We start from the raw sequence: 23,422 nt of genomic DNA on the forward strand, positions 1-23,422 counted from the left end.
CCAGAAGCCCTGTTTATACCTGCCGTTAACATGCGTCCTTTGTCCTGATTTTGTCCTGATCTTGACATGACTGTTTACACTTCTAAGATCTGATCACAATCAGATCACAATGCATATTTTAATCATCTACTGACAAAAATGAGGACACAATCAGTGTGGACAAGATCCGTAAAAAAAGCTGCATGCTTGAACCAGGTATAAATAGGGCCAAAGAGTCATAGCTCAGCCCTGCCCGTCCGCACTCTCTCTCTCTCCTCTCTCTCAGCCTTTTGACCCGCTCTCTGTTTGTCTTGGTTGAATGCAGGTTGAATGGTTGAATGCATTTTGTCTTGGTTGAATGCATTTCCCTCAACGTCCCCAACGTGCCCACTGCCAGTCTGCCTGGCACCACCACATTCATTTAAGTTTTTTACAAATTGACCTATCGCTTTGTCTATCGTCGTTGCCACATTCCAGGGCTGAGAGAGAGAGAGAGAGAGAGAGAGAGAGAGAGAGAGAGAGAGAGAGAGAGAGAGAGAGAGAGAGAGAGAGAGAGAGAGAGAGAGAGAGAGAGAGAGAGAGAGAGATTTGATGAGAAAAACAGAACCTCTGAACCTTTTCATCAACTATCAAAAAAAATTCCTCTGGTCATCTTTTTGGTTGCCAACTGTTTCCCCATCTGCTTGAACATGTGATGTACACACTTTATTTAATGTAGGCCTACATACTATAACTCTGAATTAGACCGTATTGAGTGCTGAATGTACTACTCAGCTCTCTGAGGTAATATAGCCTGACTCGTAAAAACGCCCTCAAGCCATTCAACAGTAAATACAAATTGTGTTAATTTTTTATTTAAAAAATACATTCAATATACATTATATTTGAAAAAAATATTTTTGCATTCTCAAAAGAAAGAATAGCTGTGTGATTTTCTAGTTTAGTAACATGAAAAGCTTTTATTCTTTAAAGAATCAAAACTCTTTAAATGATACAATTTGAATAAATAAATACATTTCTAAAAAAGTACAATTACCCGTGAACAGAGATTCTTATGTGACCAGTGGACCCAGACTGAGACAGAATGGCATGGCGTGCACGTTGGCGTGCACAGAGAGAAGTAGTGGAGTTGTGACCGACTGACTGACAGAGTTCCACTGGATGACAGACCCATAGGAAAACACAACAGGATTGGGTTTAGCCACATTGTCAATTCAGGAAGTTAACATTTTGAAATGAACATTTTGCTCATTAAGAACTTTAGAATACTGCATTGAGTGCATTGAAACAATAATGACCCCAACTCTGTTATACACCTATTAGACAGACCAGTGACCTGAGTGCCTGAGTGACTGACTGATAGTTACCGTGGGCAACAGACCCGGAGATGTATGGAGTTTACAAAATAATGATACTGCTGAGAAACAGAAGAGATAGTGTTAATTAAAATATAAACATTAATTAGTAATTATACACTGAATCAACTTCCACTTTGTGGTAGGGGAGAGTGGGGTAAGTTGAGCAATTTTTATTTTACATTCAACATCACTTGAATGTAATCACACATTAAGGTAAATATATAGTATTATTTCTTACAAAGCTATCTACATATATTTCAGGATGAAATTAATTTGACTTGGTAAAAATCTGTTTTTTTGGACGTAACTTGCTCACCACTTTTTCCGTGTGGTTTCTTCCTTCACAGACTCCATGATCACCTCTTCCTAAATATTTGTTCAAATTATTAATTTTGTGTATATTTTCCTAGAAACAAGGGTGGTTCAACTTACCCTTTGGCTAGTCTTACCCCAATCTCCCCTACTATTCGAAAGTCACTGAATCCTTTATAAGAAAATAAAACGTAGTTTGGATCAGCATTTAATTATTTATTAGATAAATTACTTCTTTATTTACTTTATTTTATGTACAGTACATACAGTGCCTTCGGAAAGGATTCAGATCCTTTGACTGCTTCCACATTTTGTTAAGTTACAGCCTTATTCTAAAATTGATTAAATGCAACCATTTTTTCAGCAATCTACAGACAATACCCCATAATGGCAAAGCGAAAAAAGGTTTTTAGAATTTTAGCTAATTTATTTTAATACCTGTACATAAGTATTCAGACACTTTGCTATGAGACTCGAAATTGAGCTCAGATGCATCCTGTTTCCATTGATCATCCTTGAGATGTTTCTACAACTTGATTGGAGACCACCTGTGGTAAATTACATTGATTGGACATGATTTGGAAAGGCACAAACCTATCTACAGTGCCTTGCGAAAGTATTTGCCCCCTTGAACTTTGCGACCTTTTGCCACATTTCAGGCTTCAAACATAAAGATATAAAACTGTATTTTTTTGTGAAGAATCAACAACAAGTGGGACACAATCATGAAGTGGAACAACATTTATTGGATATTTCAAACTTTTTTAACAAATCAAAAACTGAAAAATTGGGCGTGCAAAATTATTCAGCCCCCTTAAGTTAATACTTTGTAGCGCCACCTTTTGCTGCGATTACAGCTGTAAGTCGCTTGGGGTATGCCTCTATCAGTTTTGCACATCGAGAGACTGAAATTTTTTCCCATTCCTCCTTGCAAAACAGCTCGAGCTCAGTGAGGTTGGATGGAGAGCATTTGTGAACAGCAGTTTTCAGTTCTTTCCACAAATTCTCGATTGGATTCAGGTCTAGACTTTGACTTGACCATTCCAACACCTGGATATGTTTATTTTTTGACCATTCCATTGTAGATTTTGCTTTATGTTTTGGATCATTGTCCTGTTGGAAGACAAATCTCCGTCCCAGTCTCAGGTCTTTTGCAGACTCCATCAGGTTTTCTTCCAGAATGGTCCTGTATTTGGCTCCATCCATCTTTCCATCAATTTTAACCATCTTCCCTGTCCTTGCTGAAGAAAAGCAGGCCCAAACCATGATGCTGCCACCACCATGTTTGACAGTGGGGATGGTGTGTTCAGTGTGATGAGCTGTGTTGCTTTTACGCCAAACATAACGTTTTGCATTGTTGCCAAAAAGTTCAATTTTGGTTTCATCTGACCAGAGCACCTTCTTCCACATGTTTGGTGTGTCTCCCAGGTGGCTTGTGGCAAACTTTAAACAACACTTTTTATGGATATCTTTAAGAAATGGCTTTCTTCTTGCCACACTTCCATAAAGGCCAGATTTGTGCAATATACGACTGATTGTTGTCCTATGGACAGAGTCTCCCACCTCAGCTGTAGATCTCTGCAGTTCATCCAGAGTGATCATGGGCCTCTTGGCTGCATCTCTGATCAGTCTTCTCCTTGTATGAGCTGAAAGTTTAGAGGGACGGCCAGGTCTTGGTAGATTTGCAGTGGTCTGATACTCCTTCCATTTCAATATTATCGCTTGCACAGTGCTCCTTGGGATGTTTAAAGCTTGGGAAATCTTTTTGTATCCAAATCCGGCTTTAAACTTCTTCACAACAGTATCTCGGACCTGCCTGGTGTGTTCCTTGTTCTTCATGATGCTCTCTGCGCTTTTAACGGACCTCTGAGACTATCACAGTGCAGGTGCATTTATACGGAGACTTGATTACACACAGGTGGATTGTATTTATCATCATTAGTCATTTAGGTCAACATTGGATCATTCAGAGATCCTCACTGAACTTCTGGAGAGAGTTTGCTGCACTGAAAGTAAAGGGGCTGAATAATTTTGCACGCCCAATTTTTCAGTTTTTGATTTGTTAAAAAAGTTTGAAATATCCAATAAATGTCGTTTCACTTCATGATTGTGTCCCACTTGTTGTTGATTCTTCACAAAAAAATACAGTTTTATATCTTTATATTTGAAGCCTGAAATGTGGCAAAAGGTCGCAAAGTTCAAGGGGGCCGAATACTTTCGCAAGGCACTGTATGTAAGGTCCCACAGTTGACAGTGCATGTCAGAGCAAAACCCAAGCCATGAGGTCGAAGGAATTGTCCGTAGAGCTCCGAGACAGGATTGTGTCGAGGCGCAGATCTGGGGAAGGGTACCAAGAAATTTGTTCAGCATTGAAGGTCCCCAAGAACACAGTGGCCTCCATCATTCTTAAATGGAAGAAATGTGGAACTGCCAAGACTCTTCCTAAAGCTGTCTGCCCGGCCAAACTGAGCAATCGAGGGATAAGGGCCTTGGTGACCAAGAACCTGATGGTCACTCTGACAGAGGTCTAGAGTTCCTCTGTGGAGATGGGAGAACCTTCCAGAAGGACAACCAGCTCTGCAGCACTCCACCAATCAGGCCTTTATGGTAGAGTGGCCAGACGGATGCCACTCCTCAGTAAAAGGCACGTGACAGCCTGCTTGGAGTTTGCCAAAAGGCATCTAAAGACTCTCAGACCATGAGAAACAAGATTCTCTGGTCTGATGAAACCAAGATTCAACTCTTTGGCCAGAATGGCAAGCATCACATCTGGAGGAAACCTGGCACCATCCCTACGGTGAAGCACGGTGGTAGCGTGCTGGGGGGGGGTGATTTTCTGCGGCCACGACTGGGAGACTAGTCAAGATTGAGACAAAGATGAACGGAGCAAAGTACAGAGAGACCCTTGATGAAAACCTGCTCCAGAGCCCTCAGAACCTCAGACTAGGGTTAAGGTTCACCTTCCAACAGGACAACAACCCTAAGCACACAGCCAAGACAACGCAGGAGTGGCTTCGGGACAAGTCTCTGAATGTCCTTGAGTGGCCCAGCCTGAGCCCGAACTTGAACCCAATCGAACATCTCTAGAGACCTGAAAATAGCTGTGCAGCAACGCTCCCCAGCCAACCTGACAGAGCTTGAAAATGGAGACTGCAGAAAATGGGTGAAACTCACCAAATACAGATGTGCCAAGCTTGTAGCGTCATACCCAAGAAGTCTCAATGCTGTAATTGCTGCCAAAGGTGCTTCCACAAAGTACTGAGTAAAGGGTCTGAATACTTATGTAAATGTGATATTTCTTTCTTTCTTTTTTTTGCAAAATGTTCTAAAAACCTGTTTTTGCTTTGTCATTATGGGGGTATTGTGTGTAGATTGATGAGGGGAAAAAAGTATTTAATCCATTTTAGAATAACCTAACAAAATGTGGAAAAAGTTAAGGGGTTTGAATACTTTCTGTTGGCACTGTACGTCTATTCAGACACATAGCTTCCAGGAAAAAAATTATAATAATTACAAAGACACAAATAACAGGGAAGGGGGCAGGGCAATAGCTTAAACATACTTTTATGCAACTCACCGTTAAATGAAGTGCTCTGACAAAATGTGATATAGTACCAGCGGGTAGGTTGGTTTGAAGTTGTTGTGGTTGTTTTTTTGAAAGTTACTTTGTAGCTGATTCAGTGCAACCAAGCTACTGGGCTAGCATTCCTTCTTATGCACTCTCCACTGTTAAAGTCTGCATCTGAAATGTCATCCAAATATGGTGCCATTTTGGACACAGGATATGTGAAAGCGCAATAGAGGAAGCAGGAAGCATCTCTAGGAGAACCACGCCCCTTTCCTCAGACCCCCTGTCTGCTTCTTGAGTGCATATTTGGTGCTGTGTCCATCTTGTGGAGTTGTTGGCATAAGATCATACAAGCATCTCCAAGAACAATATAAATTAAAAGAAAACACCCTTTGAATTGAATGTAAATTCTGAGGAGTGCCGTTTGTTTACTAGGCTGAGTAAGATCACTGTCTGAAGTCCTGGTGTAGCATATATATATATATATATATTTTGTTGTTGTTGATTGTATTTCTTGTTGTTTTGTTCTACAGTGCTATAAACCTTGTCAAATGTTGCCACTATGGAAAAGGTACTGCATTATTGCTATGCTATGGGAGGCAGGTAGTCTAGCGGTTAGAGCTTTGTGGTAGTTTGAAAGGCTGGTAGCTTGAATCCCCAAGCTGACAAGGTGAAAAATCTGTTGATGTAAACAAGGCACTTAACTAATTGATCCGGGGTTGCCATTGATAATGGAAGACCTGGCATTGACCTCACTCTCCGAGGGTGTCTCAGGTGGAGTAGGGATATGCAAAAAAACACATTTCTAATTTCACGTGTATAATACACACTTGTATAATAAACAGGACAAACATAAGCACCCACCTAATTATTTATAATTGGTCCAAATCGGTTGGTTGGATGCAGCTGAAGTGCTTTAAGTGATTGCGCTTGGGCTCGAAGAATGGGGACCTATTGAAGAGAGAGCAATCCAGTCTCACCGAGCATGCCCAGTCTAAAGGACCCTACAACCGGCCATACTCACCATAAACAGGAAGAGGACTGCAGATAGAGGGACCAAGTTGTTATGACAACAATGCTGGCCCTATTTCCTGACTGGAGGAGTGATGGTTTGGCAGCTAAGCTTGGCTCGGCTAACCCACCAGCTAACTAACCAGACCAGACTCCAGGGCTGAATGGTGGTAAAACTATGTGAGCACCTATGAGGACTGCAGAAGGCAAAGGAAGGACTATGGGAAATGGAGGGATAGGGGTTAGGGATGGGGGAGAGAGGGCGGAGAGGGTGAGGGGGGCAGTGTGGGGTTTTAAGGCACCGTTATTGGGCACTGTCTCCATTCGTTCCCCCCTAAACCTGTAAATGTGACGCAGCACATCGGGTTGGACAAGCTGGTTGCTTTGGAGACAGTGGGGAATGCCAGTGTTGTCCAAGATGCATGAAAGAGATCAGAGGCTGGCCAAACCATAAGCCTTCACTTCATAATGATGGACCCTGAGAAAGAGGAGAAGTTTCGGCATGACAGGATGGAAGGGGGCTGGATTTGGGTGTTCTAACATCTCTAAACTGATCTTTAGTGAAAGACAGCATTTACACACGCATACACACACAAACACACATACACACACACACAAACACACATACACACATTGAGTTGGGTCACAGTCACTCACACTTTAAATACAGTGGAAAAGTCCCTCCATCTCTCTCTAAAAGAATAGTGGAGATGATTAGTTTCTCTCTCTCTTGTTTTCATACAAGGTGAGGAGGTTCCCATAGCACAGAGCAGATAGCTATAAACGATGGACAGAAGGCTTGGCCTATAGGCTGTGCTCCCCAGTCTTCTTACTCCCTCCCCCTCCCCCTTCCCTATCCGGCAGTCATGTGACCTGAGGTCAACAGTCTGGCGCTCTTTTTGACTGTGCTTTGTGAAGGGCCGGAGTGAAAAAAAGTCTCTCTCCTATTCCTCTCTCCTCCTTGCTTCGTTCTTTCTCTCCATCCATCCACTCTCTCTGCTTCTCATTTGTTCTCCAGGTTGTTGCACTGGGATTCTCCTCTCTCCTTTCCATCGTAGCTGGGGAGAGGCTGACCGTACTTATCCACACACCAGCAGTAACCTCGCTTCCTCCCTTTGGATGGACGGCACTGCAGAGAGACAGACAGAAAGAGAGTGAGAAATAAAGAAAGATAGAGTTACATTTAATTCAATATAACAACCAACATTCTATCATATAAAACGCCTTTCAACTTTGACAGACTAGAAAGGGAGTTTTTTCTGTCAGATGTGTGCAGCCTTCAGCAAGCTGTATCTCATAGGCAGGTAACACCCGTATGGGAAGGACTAACACACTAACACCATTCAACTAGCCCTGGCAGCCTAGAAACACTCCGAGGGTGAAAGAGGAGAGCGGGATAGAGAGCGAGAGAGAGAGAGAGAGAGAGAGAGTAACCTCCTGCCAAATGTATGACCATATTAGAGACACATATTTCCCTCAGATTACACAAATCCACAAAGAATTGGAAAACAAACCCAACGTTGATAAACTCCCAGATCTACTGGGTGAAATACCACAGTGTGCCATCACAGCGGCAATATTTGTGACCTGTTGCAGCAAGAAAAGGGCAAGCAGTGAAGAACAAACACCATTGTAATACAACCCATATTTATGTTTATTTATTTTCCCCTTTGTACCTCAACCATCGCTACAACACTGTATAGACATAATATGACATTAGAAATGTCTTTATTCTTTTGGAACTTCTGTGAGTGTAATGTTTACGGTACATTTTTATAGTTTATTTGACTTTTGTTTATTATCTATTTCACTTGCTTTGGCAATGTTAACATGTGTTTCCCATGCCAATAAATCCCTTGAATTGAGAGAGAGAGAACCTTTAGAGAGAGGGGGAGACCGGCAGACAGGGTAAAGGGTAGAAAGACACAGGGGATAGGGGGACAGAGGGACAAAGTAAAGGGGGTGAGGACACAAAGGGGGTGAGGACAGAGAGAGGGTAAGAGGACAGAGAGGGGGAAAAGGGACAGAGAGGGGTTGAAGTAAGAGGACAGAAAGGGGAAGGATGACAAAGAGGGGAAAGGACATCGATTTGAAACAGATTAGCGTTTTCACGGAAAGCACATCAATTGTTGATCCAACACAAGGTGTCAGAAAAAAAGGATGCGCCCACCTCCTCAACGTAAAACAGTTTCACATGACCCTCCCCTTGTACTGTAAAATACATTTAACACACTCTTCCGGTTGCTGACAATGATCAGTTAGGGGGAAATTATAATTATATAAAATATATGCAATCTATTTTCCACCAACAGGTTTCTGTGCCAATGCACCACACAACCAATAAACAAAACATACAGACATGGTTTGCATTTTCAACACCACGATAAATAGACTATCAATCTGGACAAACAGAAGACACATCCCTCCCTACCCTGTAGGCTTACCCAGTACCGAAAGCTTGGCTTGACAATCTATGAATGTCATTCAACTTTTTTGGTGTTTTGTAACAGATGTCTCTTTCCATTCTTCAAATTGCCTCGGCATAGTTTGGATTGATTGATTTACTTGTCAGTTAAAAAAACACTACAATCACAGGAGGTTGGTGGCACCTTATTTGGGGAGAACCTGCTCATGGTAATGACTGGAGCGGAATCAGTAGAATGGTATCAAATGGAATGGTTTCCATTCCATTTGCTCCGTTCCTGCTATTATGATGATCCGTTCTGCCCTCAGCAGCCGCCACTGACTACATGACCATGTGGACACCTGTTCGTGGAACATCTCATTACAAAATCCTGGGCATTAATATGGAGTTAATCACCACTTTGCTGCTATAACAGCCTCTGCTCTCTGGGAAGCCTTTCCACTCGATGTTGGAACATTGCTGCGGGGACTTGCTTCCATTCAGCCACAAGAGCATTATTGTGGTTGGTCACTGATGTTGGGGGATTAGGCTCCTATCATCCCAAAGGTGTTGTTCGATGGGGTCAGGGCTCTGCGCAGGCCAATCAAGTTCTTCCACACCGATCTTGACAAACCATTTCTTTAATGACCTCGCTTTGTGCACGGGGGAATTGTCATGCTGAAACAGGAAAGGGCCTTCCCCAAACTGTTGCCACAAGGTTGGAAGCACAGAATCGTCTAAAATGTCATTGTATGCTGTAGTATTAAGATTTCCCTTCACTGGAACTAAGGGTCCTAGGGCAAACCATGAAAAACAGCCCCAGACCATTATTCCTCCTCCACCAAATTTTGCAGTTGGCACTAAGCATTCAGGCACTATGCATTTGGCCAGGTAACATTCCCCCAAACCCAGATTCGTCCATCGGACTCCCAGATGGTGAAGCATGATTCATCACTCTAGAGAACGCGTTTCCACTGCTCCAGAGTTAAATGGCAACAAGCTATACACCACTCCAGCTGATGCTTGGCATTGAGCATGGTGATCTTAGGCTTCTGTGTGGCTGCTCGGCCATTGAAACCCATTTCATGAAGCTCCCGACTAACAGTTATTGTGCGGATGTTGCTTCCAGAGGCCGTTTGGACCTTGGTAGTGAGTGTTGCAACCGAGGACAGACAATCTTTACCCGCTGCGCGCTTCAGCACTCGGCGGTCCTGTTCTATGAGCTTGTGTGGCCTACCACTTCGCGGCTGAGCAGACCTACTTATGAGCAGACCTACTTAATTGTCAAATGGCAGCCATGCATCGATCATCATGTCACCAGACTAAGACCCTTGATATTTATTGAAAAGAGCATCAACCTCATGTGAAGTTCATCATAACTTAATCTGTAGCCTAATAAACTGCATGCTTTCCCATGATGTGGTGTGATACATTTTATCAGACATGTAGGCTACTTGACTCGCATGAAAAGGCTGGATGGAAACCTGGTTAATTTTTTGAGGATGCTGGAATTATATTTTGGACGAACGTGCGCATGCCTACAGGAGACTTTTGAAGTAGCCTGATCAAAATAAAGGATGTTTATGCCACACATAAAAGGTCATTTAAAAAAAAAGTCATTAAAAAAATGTAAACGCTAAATATTTAGGCTATATTGTAGCGGTAGGTTCTAGGTGCATGAGGAACAGCTGCTCGGATTGTTCTGGATGACTGTGTGATAACGATATCGGTAGCCGATGTGAGCAATGTCTTTAAACAGGTCAACATTCCCAAAGCAGCGGCGCCAGACGGATTACCAGGATATCTACTCAAAGCATACGCGGACCGACTGGCAAGTGTCTTCACTGACATTCTCAACCTCTCCCTGACCGAGTCTGTAATACCTACATGTTTCAAGCAGACCACCATAGTCCCTGTGCCAAAGGAAGCGAAGGTAACCTGCATAAATGATTACCGCCCGTAGCACTCACGTCGGTAGCCATGAAGTGCTTTGAAACGCTGGTCATGGCTCACATCAACAGCATCATCCCGGATACCCTAGACCCACTCCAACAGATTACACAATCTCAATCGCTCTCCACACTGCCCTTTCCCACCTGGACAAAAGGAACACATATGGGAGAATGCTGTTCATTGACTACAGCTCAGAGTTCAACACCATAGCGCCTACAAAGTTCATCACTAAGCTAAGGACCCTGGGACTAAACACCTCCCTCTGCAACTGGATCCTGGACTTCCTGATGGGCCAACCCCAGGTGGTAAGGGTAAGCAACAACACATCTGCCACGCTGATCCTCAACACTGTACTCCCTGTTCACCCATGACTGCGTGGCCAAGCGCGACTCCAACACGATCATTAAGTTGGCTGACAACACAACAGTGGTAGGCCTGATCACCGACAACAACGAGACAGCCTAAAGGGAGCAGGTCAGAAACCTGGCCATGTGGTGCCAGGACAACAACCTCTCCCTCAATGTGATCAAGACAAAGGAGATGATTGTGGACTACAGGAAAAAGAGGACTGAGCACGCCCCCATTCTCATCGACGGGGTTGCAGTTGGGCAGGTTGAGAGCTTCAAGTTCTTTGGTGTCCACATCACCAACAAAACTAACATGGTCCAAGCACACCAAGACAGTTGTGAAGAGGGCACGACAAAGCTTATTCCCCCTCAGAAGACTGAAAATATTTGGCATGGGTCCTCAGATTCTCAAAAGGTTCTACAGCTGCACCATCGAGAGCATCCTGACTGGTTGCATCACTGTCTGGTACTGCAACTGCTCAGCCTCCGACCACAAGGCACTACAGAGTGTAGTGCGAATGGCCCAGTACATCACTGGGGTCAAGCTTCCTGCCATCCAGTACCTCTATACCAGGCGGTGTCAGAGGAAGGCCTAAAAATTGTCAAAGACTCCAGCCACCCTAGTCATAGACTGTTCTCTCTGTTACCGCACAGAAAGCAGTAACGGAACGCCAAGTCTAGGTCCAAGAGGCATCTAAACAGCTTCTACCTCCAAGCCATAAGACTCCTGAACATCTAATCAAATGGCTACCCAGGGGTTAGGGTTATTTACACCGCTGCTACTCTCTGTTGTTATCATCTATGTATAGTCACTTTAATAACTCTACCTACATGTATATATTACCTCAACTAACCGGTGCCCCCGCACATTGACTCTGTACCGGTACCCCCTGTATATAGTCTCGCTATTGTTATTTTACTGCTGCTCTTTAATTACTTCTGACTTTTATTTCTTACTCTTATCCATATTTTTTAAAACTGCATTGTTGGTTAGGGGCTCGCAATTTCACTGTAAGGTCTATATCTGTTGTATTCAGTGCATGCGACTAATAAAAATATGATTTGATTTGATTATCACATATTGAGCAACAACTGTCCTGGTTTAGGGACACCGATCCCGTAGAAGTTAACTCTGTCTTGAACTGCATTGTTGGTTAAGGGCTTGTAAGTAAGCATTTCACGGTAAGGTCGTATTCGGCGCATGTGACAAATACAGTTGATTTGATCTGAGAGCGTGTGTTAAGTTTTCCTGAATAACTGGGCCCGCTGGGAGGATATGTGGCCACATTATTGTAGGACGACTTGGGAGAATGATGATTTGCAACATTCAGTATCAGAAGTTATTGCGCCCATCTAGACCCTATGAACTGTAGAGAGTCGACCCACCGGCTGATCCAAATCCACTGAAACATTGAAATCAAAAAAGCTTTTTCGTGGTTATTCAAATGACACTTTCACTGCAGCCGAGAATGTTGTGCTCACATGAAAACAACAATGCATTCATGCGTTGCATTTTGCTGTTGCAGGCTACTATAGTCCAGGTAGGAGAATTGTATAGTCCCTAAACAAGATCAATAGGGGAGCTTTTTGAACTGTGTGTTTAATGTCTTCTCTGTACATTCATGCGCAAATACGCACCTGGCGTGTCCGCAGCCTATCAGCTATTCCTATTTGTTCCTGTTGATTCATATAAAAATAAAAAAATTACGCAGCTTTGAATATTTGTATGTGTGGCATGACTGCTAGTTAGTCTACTGCAGATCTGGACAAACAATCCACCGACCACTATTGTCACAATGAGGGCAGGATAGACCACTGGCAGACTGTACTGACCTGTGGTATAGTAAAAGTTAGCACATTGAAAAGCGTAGTACATACGGGAAGTACCAAAACACATTGATATAGGAGAGGAGCATGCAAGCTGATGAGGAAATTTGGCTAGGATGGAAGAAATAAACCATGGAAAAAATGCACAACCCTCCCCTGTGCCCAATGAAAAAACCCACAACCCTCCCCAAAGCAAAACAAAAAAGTTTGACAACCCTCCCTATTTTGGACCAACTCTCTCCCCCAGTAAATTGCGATCTGTCCCTAATGTAATAATAACACCTTTTCTCCACAGCCACCTGCCAGACTGTGTGTGTCCTATTGCTCCACTCCTTTCTTCCCCTGTTTGCTGACCTCAATTTATCTCTCTCCTCTCCACCCACCCTTATTTTCTCTCTCTCTCTCTTGCCTTTCTCAACTTGGATGTTATTCAGAATCGTGTGCAAGCCAGGCTTCAGCAGAACTCAAACATCACGTTCACGAACAAGAATGTGTGTGTACATGTGCGTGTGTGTGTGTCTCTATTTTTCTCTGAAATGATCTGTGTATCAGGCTTGCAGGGTGCTACAGTAAGGGTTTTATTCAATCTGTAAAGCTGAAGAGTGGCAGATTCTGCGATACAAATGTAAAAGTAATTTTTGATTTAGCAGACATATAGAGCGAGGAGAGGATACGGCGTGAGCGACTGAGAGTGAAATAGTGTGATGGTAAACATGGAGTTGCTATACTATTTGTGAGGGTCAGTTGGAGGGCCGTGGGGAAAGGAGCACTGCTATTTCGAGCATCTGGCACAAGCTCAAAATCATCTGGAGCTGATTATGGCCCCCCCACACAAACACACACATACAGGTACATAGCCAGCCAGCCAGCCATTCAGCAAACCAGCAAGCCAGTGAACTAGTCAGCCATCCAGCCAGTAAACCAGTCAGCCAGCCAGCCACCAGCCAGCCAGTCAGTCAGTCAGTCAACTGCCAGCCAGCCAGCAGCCACCCACCATCCAATCATCCAGCCACCCACCCACCCACCCATTCGTCAAGCCATCCAGTAAGCAAGCCAGCCAGTCAGACAGCGAGTCAGACACCAGCCAGACAGCCAGCCAGCTGAGCACTAGGATCAAAGACTGGAAAACAAATTAAAATACCTGCACCAACTACAGGACTCTGTCTGCTTCTGACCTTTAGACCAAGGCACTATAAAGGGAATGGGGTAACCCCATACTCTCAGTACTGTCATCTCGGCCCACAGAATGTCCTTCCTTCGCATCATTCCTTTGCCTCTTTTTCTCTTTCACCACAGCTCCTCCTTCCCTTCTTCCCTGCCTTGCTCCTCTCCTCTCCTCTGGGGCAGGTCTTATTTCTTCTATGACCAGCGGACGAGACAGGGGAAGAGAGCTTAACATTGTGTTCCTGAGATGGTTGATGATGATGGAGTCCTGGGAATGTGTGTGTGTGTGCATGCGTGCGTGCGTGTGCATGCTTATGTGTGTGTAGTTGTGTATGTGTGTGAGTGCGTTTCTGTGTGTGCATGCTTGCATGTATGTGTAGGGGGAGGATTGTGTCACCCCCCCCCCAAAATATACTATAGTATACTATGATATAAATACTATAGTATTCACTGTAGTGTTTTTGTGGACTTTACTGTCTAGTCCACAAAAATACTACAATGAATACTGTAGTATACTTCAGTATACTGTTTATACTTTAGTATTTACAGTTAACTATAGTATAAATACTTAATGTAGTGTTTTGGTGGATTGTAGTATACTGTAGTATTTACTGTAGTGTTTTTGCAGACATTACTGTAGTATTTACCATAGTGTTTTCTTTATTATCTTTGACACAGAAGTGGAGGCATTCTCCTTCAGTATAAATACTAAAAGAGTAAAATTTCCATAAACGATAAGTAGATAGGATAGTACAAGCACTTCCGCTCTTTTTCATAACCTGTAGGGAATACAATATATGGTATATACTGTACTTGGCATGTAGATTTCTCATGTATGGGTGGCTCAAATTTCAATATGGGGAGGGGAATGGGTAGGATACATGTAAATAATATACTGCTGTATTTACTATAGTAAAAGTGAGTGTAGTGTTTTGGCGGACTGTAGTGTTTTGCTGACATTGATGTTGTATTTACTACAGTGTTTTTTGTGTGGAAAATACTGTAGTATTTACTGTAGTATTTTACAGTATAGTAAAACATTATATAGCAAGTACTATACATGCTTAAGGGATAATGCAGTGTGTAGTATAGTATTCTACAGTATACAACAGTTTACCATAGAATTCTATGGTAAGTACTGTAGTATTCGTTCATGTGGCTCAGTATGTGGGAAAGAGAAAGAAGGAGAGAGAACGAGAGTAAGTGAGTGTGCACGTGTGCATTCCCTACTTGCTTGGCTACCTGTGAGTTTCCATTCAGTCTCTGTTTCATCTGTGAACTATTAGCAGTGTCATCTCCACTAGCTAGCATGTAGTCTTTCTCTCTCTCTTTCTTAGTATCTTCTACCTAAACCTCCCTAGCCCGGCTTAATCCCAAATGGTACCCTATTCCCTATTAAGTGAACTACTTTTGACCAGGGCCAATAGGGATCTGATCAAAAGTAGTGTACTATATAGGGAATATGTTTCCATTTGGGACAAACTCCCTATATGAAACAGACTGAGGGAAGAGGAGGAACTTTAACAATGAAAAGGCCAAAAAGGAATCACTTTATTTTCCCTTGGAGGAGAGATGCTGGCATGTTTCAGTTCTTCAGCCTAAAGACTAAACTTATTTTTTGGCACTGTCTGTGAAAGAGCCTGCCTGTCTCCCTCCTTTCCCCATAATGAGTCTGACCCTGAGTGGGGATTCATAGACTCTAAACCCTAGCACCTAAGCCCTAAATGCTAAACCCTAGCCCTTGAGTCCTTAAACACTAAATGCTAAACTCTACTCCCTTGAGCCCTAGCCACTGAGACCTAGCCCCGGAGCCCTAACGGTGTACACATGGCCGATGCTAACAGAGCACACTTCATCCACCCCACACATTCATAATGCTGCATTTATAGGTGTGTGTGTGTGTATGCGTGTGTGCGTGCTCATAATGCTTCCTTTATGGGTGTGTGAGTGTGTTCTGTGCGTATATGAGTGTGTGCACTTATAGTGCCCTTTTTTGGGCTAATAGCAGCGCCACCGAGCGTCACAGACATTAAAAAGAGCCTGGCTGACCACAGGGTAAACACAGGCTCGTAAAACATGTGTGTGTGTGTGTGTATGTGTGGGTGTATATATATATATATATATATATGCGTGTGTGTGCATGTGTGTGTGTGTGTGTGTGTGTGTGAGTAACTCCCTGGCCCGCAAATGGCTGCAGGATATTGCTTTTCTAAATAAAGCTGGGCTAATGAGAGCCTCAGTGCAGCTACTCTGAAATGAGCACAGAGCACAGGCGTACATTCACAAGTGAAGGACTCACTTGCCACAACCAAATCTGCCTATTTCTCCAACACCATAAGGAATGAACAAGGAAACCCAAGAGTGCTCTTCTAAACCATCAGCACACTTCTCCGCCTATTGGACAACCCCTCTCTCACAATCACCACCGACCTCTGTGACAGTTTTCTAGCCTTCTTTCAAAACAAAGTGGAGGCTATCTACTAGAGGTCGACCGATTATGATTTTTCAACCCCGATACCGATTATTGGGGGACCAAAAAAAGCCAATACCGATTAATCAGACGATTAAAAAAAAAAGTATTTGTAATAATGACAATTACAACAATACTGAATGAACACTTATTTTAACTTAATATAATACATCAATAAAATCAATTTAGCCTCGAATAAAATTAAACATGTTCAATTTGGTTTAAATAATGCAAAAACAAAGTGTTGGAGAAGAAAGTAAAAGTGCAATATGTGCCATGTAAAGAACGTTTAAGTTCCTTGCTCAGAACATGAGAACATATGAAAGCTGGTGGTTCCTTTTAACAGGAGTCTTCAATATTCCCAGGTAAGAAGTTTTAGGTTGTAGTTATTATAGGAATTATAAAAGGTATTTGTATTTCATATACCTTTGACTATTGGATGTTCTTATAGGCACTTTAGTATTGCCAGTGTAACAGTATAGCTTCCGTCCCTCTCCTCACCCCTACCTGGGCTCGAACCAGGAACACATCGACAACAGCCACCCTCGAAGCAGCGTTACCCATCGCTCCTCAAAAGCCACGGCCCTTGCAGAGCAAGGGGAACAACCACTCCAAGTCTCAGAGCGAGTGACGTTTGAAACGCTATTAGCGTGCACCCCGCTAACTAGCTAGCCATTTCACATCGGTTACACCAGCCTAATCTCGGGAGTTGATAGGCTTGAAGTCATAAACAGCTCAATGCTTGAAGCACAGCGACGAGCTGCTAGCAAAACGTACGAAAGTGCTTTTTGAATGAATTCTTACGAGCTTGCTGGTGCCTACCATCGTTCAGTCAGACTGCTCTATCAAATCATAGACTTAATTACAACATAATAACACACAGAAATACGAGCCTTGGGTCATTAATATGGTCGAATCCGGAAACTATCATCCCGAAAACAAGAAGTTTATTCTTTCAGGGACATACGGAATCATTCCGTATTTTATCTAACGGGTGGCATCCACAAGACTAAATATTCCTGTTACATTGCACAACCTTCAATGTTATGTCATAATTACATAAAATTCTGGCAAATTAGGCGGCCCAAACTGTTGCATATACACTGACTCTGCGTGCAATGAACGCAAGAGAAGTGACACAATTTCAACTTGTTAATATTGCCTGCTAATCTGGACTTCTTTTAGCAAAATATGCAGGTTTAAAAATATATACTTCTGTGTATTGATTTTAAGAAAGGCATTGATGTTCATGGTTAGGTACAGTCGTACAACGATTGTGCTTTTTTCGCAAATGCGCTTTTGTTAAATCATCCCCCGTTTGGCAAAGTTGGTTGTCTTTGTTAGGAAGAAATAGTCTTCACAGAGTTCGCAACGAGCCAGGTTATCAGGCAATATTAACTAAATATGCAGTTAAAAAAATATATACTTGTGTATTGATTTTAAGAAAAGCATTGATGTTTATGGTTAGGTACACATTGGAGCAAGACAGTCCTTTTTCGTGAATACGCACTGCATCGATTATATGCAACGCAAGACACGCTAGATAAACTAGTGATATCATCAACCATGTGTAGTTAACTAGTGATTATGATTGATTGATTTTTTATAAGATACGTTTAATGCTAGCTAGCAACTTACCTTGGCTTCTTACTGCATTCCCGACACAGGCAGTCTCCTCGTGGAGTGCAATGTAATCAGGTGGTTAGAGCGTTGGACTAGTTAACTGTAAGGTTGCAAATTTGAATCCCCGAGCTGACAAGGTAAAATTCTGTCATTCTGCCCCTGAACAAGGCAGTTAACCCACCGTTCCTAGGCCGTCATTGAAAATAAGAATGTGTTCTTAACTGACTTGCCTAGTTAAATAGGATAAATAAAGGTGTAAAAAAAAATAAAAAATTAAAAACGGCCAAAATCGGTGTCCAAAAAGATCGATTTCCGATTGTTATGAAAACTTGAAATTGGCCCTAATTAATCGGCCATTCCGATTAATCGGTCAACCTATACTATCTACCAACAGCTGCAACAGTCTGCCCCTTCATCTGCTCCCCCCGACAGGACTACCTGACTCACCACCTGTGAAAAGACTTGTCAATGAAACCACCACATCTTTTCTAGTTCCAAAACCACAACCTGCTCCCTTGACCCCATGCCCTCTGCCTTAGGCATGCCGCCCTGTTCTTAAGGCATGCCGCCCTGTTCTCTGCCCCCTGGTGGTCAAGATTGCGAATGCATCCCTCACATCTGGCATTGTTCCTACTCTGAAAACAGAGGCTATAACTCCCATTCTGAAAAAACAGGGCTTGGACCCTGAGATCCTCACCAACTACCGGCATAACTCAAACCTCCCCTTTCTCGCCAAAGTGCTTTGAGAGAGTGGTAGCATCACAAATCCAATACATGGCCAAATCCAATACATGGCCTCATAAACTTTTTTAATCCCTTGAGTCAGGCTTCAGGGCTATGCATGACACACACGGCTCAGTGTTAGGTCCATTACGGTTTAGTATTTACATGCTACCCCTTGGTCAGAGCCTCCATCAATTTGGACTCAAATTTCCCTGTTCTGCAGATGACACACAAATCTAGATCCACACAAAACCCAACTCCACTCTGCCATCCCCCTCTGTTGTTGACTGTCTCCGTGAAGTGAAAACTTGGATGAGCAATAACTTCTTCCACCTCAAAAACATCTCACCCTATCTCACCTATCCCACATCACTCCTACCCACATCAAACTCCACTGGCTCCCAGTTCAACACAGGATAATCTTCAAATTGTTCATGCTTACCTACAAAGCACTCAATGGACTGGTGTCCACATACTGTAAGTGCTGTTATTGTGAAGTGGAAATTTCTACGAGCAACAATGGCTCAGCCATGAAGTGGTAGGCCACACAAGCTCACAGAACGAGACTGCCGAGTGCTGAAGCTTGTAGCTCGTAAAAATAATCTATTTGCAACGTCTGGTTGCAACACTCACCACCAAGTTCCAAACTCCCTCTGGAAGCAACGTCAGCACAAGAACTGTTTGTAGGGGGGTTGATGAAATTAGTTTCCATTGCCGAGCAACTGCACACAAACCTAAGATCACCATGCAAAATGCCAAGGATCAGCTGGAGTGGTGTAAAGCTCGCCGCCATTGGACTCTGGAGCAGTGAAAAAGCGTTCTCTGGAGTGATGAATCACGCTTCACCATCTAGCAGTCCAGGAGAACGCTACCTGCCCCAATGCATAATGCCAACTGTAAAGTTTGGTGTGGGACAAATAATGGTTTGGGGCTATTTTTCATGGTTCGGGCTAGGCCACTTAGTTCCAGTGAAAGTTTTTTTGCAGAAATTCTTCAGAGTTTCAAAATCAAGTCAAACCAAATCAAATGTTATTTGTAACGAATACAACCGGTGAAATGCTTACTTACAAGCCCTTAACCAACAATGCAGTTTTGAGAAAAATAAGAGTTAAGAAAATATTGACTAAATAAACTAAAGTAAAAAAATATAAAAAAGTAACACAAAAAAATAACAATAACAAGTGCCTTCTGAAAATGTCAGACCCCTTGACTTTTTCCACATTTTGGTAGGTTACAGCTGTATTCTAAAATTGATTCAATTGGATTTATTTCCTCATCAATCTACACACAATACCCCATAATGACAAAGCAAAAAGTAAAAAAAGTATTACAAATAACAAAATTAAATATCACATTTATATAAGTATTCAGATCCTTTAATCAGTACTTTGTTGAAGCACCTTTGGCAGCGACTACAGCATTGAGTCTTCATGGGTATGAAGCTACAAGCTTGGCACACCTGTATTTGGGGAGTTTCTCCCATGCTTCTCAGCATATCCTCTCAAGCTCTATCAGGTTGGATGGGGAGGGTTACTGGTCAGACATTTTCAGGTCTCTCCAGAGATATTCGATCAGGTTCAAGTCCGGGCTCTGGATGGGCCACTCAAGTACATTCAGAGACTTGTCCCGAAGCCACTCCTGCGTGGTCTTGGCTGTGTGCTTAGGGTCGTTTTCCAGTTGGAAGGTGAAACTTTGCCCCAGTCTGAGGTTCTAATCGCTCTGGAGCAGGTTTCATCAAAGATTTCTCTGTACTTCGCTCCGTTCATCTTTCCCTCGATACTTACTAGTCCCCCAGTCCCTGCCGCTGAAAAACATCCCCACAGGATGATGCTGCCACCACCATGATTCACCGTATGGATGGTGCCAGGTTTCATCCAGAAGTAACACTTGGAAATCAGGCCAAAGACTTCAGTCTTGGTTTCATCAGACCAGAGAATCTTGTTTTTCATGGACTGAGAGTCTTTAGGTGCCTTTTGGCAAACTTCAAGTGGGCTGTCATGTGCCTTTTACTGAGCAGTGGCATCCGTCTGGCCACTCTACCATAAGTGCCTGATTGGTGGAGTGCTGCAGAGCTGGTTGTCCTTCTGGAAGTTTCTCCCATCTCCAAAGAGGAACTCTAGAGCTCTGTCAAGTTCTCCATCAGGTTCTTGGTCACCTCCCTGACCAAGGCCCTTCCTCCCATTTGCTCAGTTTGGCCGGACGGACAGCGCTAGGAAGAGCCTTGGTGGTTCCAAACTTCTTCCACTTAAGAATGATGGAGGCCAGTTTGTTCTTGGGGACCTTCAAATGCTGCAGACATTTTTTGATACCCTTCCCCAGATCTGTGCCTCGACACAATCCTGTCTCGGAGCTCTATGGACAAATCCTTCGACCTCATGGCTTGGTTTTTGTTTTGACATGCACTGTCAACTATGGGACCTTATATTGACAGGTGTGTGCCTTTCCAAATCATGTCAAATGATTATACCACAGGTGGACTCAAGTTCAGTTGTAAAAACATCTCAACGATTATAAATGGAAACAGGGTGCACCTGAGCTCAATTTCAAGTCTCATAGCAAAGGGTCTGAATACTTATGTAAATGAGGTAATTCTAAAACGTTGTTTTCGCTTTTTCATTATGCAGTATTGTGTGTAGATTGCTGAGGATTATTTAAAAAAATCTATTTTAGAATAAGGCTGTAACGTAACAAAATGTGGAAAAAGTCAAGGGGTCTGAATACTTTCCGAAGGCACTGTATACATGGGGTACTGGTACCAAGTGTGCTGAGGTACAAGTTAGTAGAGGTAATAGAGGTAATATATACATTACCAGTCAAAAGTTTTGACACAGCTACTCATTCCAGGGATTTGTTTTATGTTTACTGTTTTCTACATTGTAGAATAATAGTGAAGACATCAAACAATGAAATAACACACATGGAATTATGTAGTAACCAAAAAAGTGTTATAATATATATTTTATATTTGAGATTGTTCAAAGTAGACAACCTTTGCCTTGATGATAGCTTTGCACACCCTTGGGATTCTCTCAACCAGCTTCATGAGGTAGTCACCTGGAATGCATTTCAATTAACAGGTGTGCCTTGTTAAAAGTTCATTTGTGGAATTTCTTTTCTTAATGCGTTTGAGCCAATCACTTGGGTTGTGACAAGATGGGGGTGGTATACAGAAGATAGCCCAATTTGGTAAAAGGCCAAGTCCATATTATGGCAAGAACAGCTCAAATAAGCAAAGGGAAACGACAGTCCATCATTACTTTTAGACATGAAGGTCAGTCAATTAATTTTTTCAATAGGACAAATACCCAACACACCTCCAGGCTGTGTAAGGGCTATTTGACCAAGAAGGAGAGTGATTGAGCGCTGCATCAGATGACCCGGCCTCCACAATCACCCGACCTCAACCCAATTGAGATGGTTTGGGATGAGTTGGACCACAGAGTGAAGGAAAAGCAGCCAACACGTGCTCAGCATATGTCGGAACTCCTTCAAGACTGTTGGAAAAGCATTCCAGGTGAAGCTGGTTGAGAGAATGCCAAGAGTGTGCAAAGCTGTCTTCAAGGCAAAGGGTGGCTACTGGTTTTTAGTTACTACATGATTCCATATGTGCTGTTTCATAGTTTTGATGGCTTCACTATTACTATTATGTAGCAAACAGTAAAAATAAAGAAAAACGTTGAATAATTAGCTGTGTCCAAACTGTTGGCTGGTACTGTGTATGCAGGTTGATGTAAAGTGACTACGCATAGATAATAAACAGTGAGTAGCAGCAGCATAAAAAAAGGTGGGGTCAATGTAAATAGTCAGGGTAGCCATTTGATTAGCTGTTCAGCAGTCTTATGGCTTGGGGGTAAAAGCTTTTAAGGAGGCTTTTGGAGCTAGACTTGGCACTTTTGATTTTCTTTTAGGGACTTCCTTTGACACCGCCTGGTATAGGGGTCCAGGATGCCAGGAAGCTTGGTCCCAGTGATGTACTGGGCCGTACACACTACCCTCTGTAGCGCCTTGCAGTCGGATGCCGAGCAGTTGCCATACCAGGCGGAGATGCAGCCAGTCAGGATGCTCTCGATGGTGCAGCTGTAGACCTTTTTGAGGATCTGAGGACCCATGCCAAATCTTTTCAGTCTCCTGAGGGAGAAGAGGCATTGTCATGCCCTCTTCATGACTGTCTTGGTGTGTTTGGACATGATAGTTTGTTGGTGATTTGGACACCAAGAAACTTGAGGCTCTCGACCTGGTCCTCTATAGCCTCGTTGATGAGTATGTGGGCGTGTGTGTTCGGCCCTCCTTTTCCTGTAGTCCACGATCATCTCATTTGTCTTGATCACGTTGAGGGAGAGGTTGTTGTCCTGACACTACACTGCCAGGTCTCTGACTTCCTCCCTATAGGCTGTCTCATCGTTGTCGGTGATCAGGCTACCACCGTTGTGTCATCTGCAAAATTAATGATGGTGTTGGAGTAGTGCTTGGCCACGGAGTTGTGGGAGTACAGGATGTACAAGAGGGAACTAAGCACGTACCCCTGAAAGGCACCATGTTGAGGAACAGCTTGGCAGATTTGATGTTGCCTACGATTACCACCTGGCCCATCAGGAATTCCAGGATCCAGTTGCAGGGAGAGTGTGTCCTTAGCTAAGTGATGGACTTTGAGAGCACTAGTGTTGAATGCTGAGCTGTAGTCAA

The 23,422-nt window shown here is 43.1% G+C and overlaps 1 protein-coding gene across 1 annotated transcript in view; it reads right to left on the reverse strand.

The window, feature by feature from the left end:
- Positions 1–5,010: 5,010 nt before the first annotated feature.
- LOC112248249 (insulin-like growth factor-binding protein 3) overlaps positions 5,011–23,422 on the reverse strand; it is a 71,331-nt gene continuing 52,919 nt past the window's right edge. The window contains exon 4 of the mRNA XM_024417160.2: positions 5,011–7,357. Coding sequence (XP_024272928.1) covers positions 7,232–7,357 — 126 coding nt within the window. The 3' untranslated portion in view covers positions 5,011–7,231. The remainder of the gene's footprint in view (positions 7,358–23,422) is intronic.

Source organism: Oncorhynchus tshawytscha, linkage group LG01 (assembly GCF_018296145.1).
Source record: "Oncorhynchus tshawytscha isolate Ot180627B linkage group LG01, Otsh_v2.0, whole genome shotgun sequence".
In the NCBI taxonomy this organism is placed as follows: Eukaryota; Metazoa; Chordata; class Actinopteri; order Salmoniformes; family Salmonidae; genus Oncorhynchus; species Oncorhynchus tshawytscha.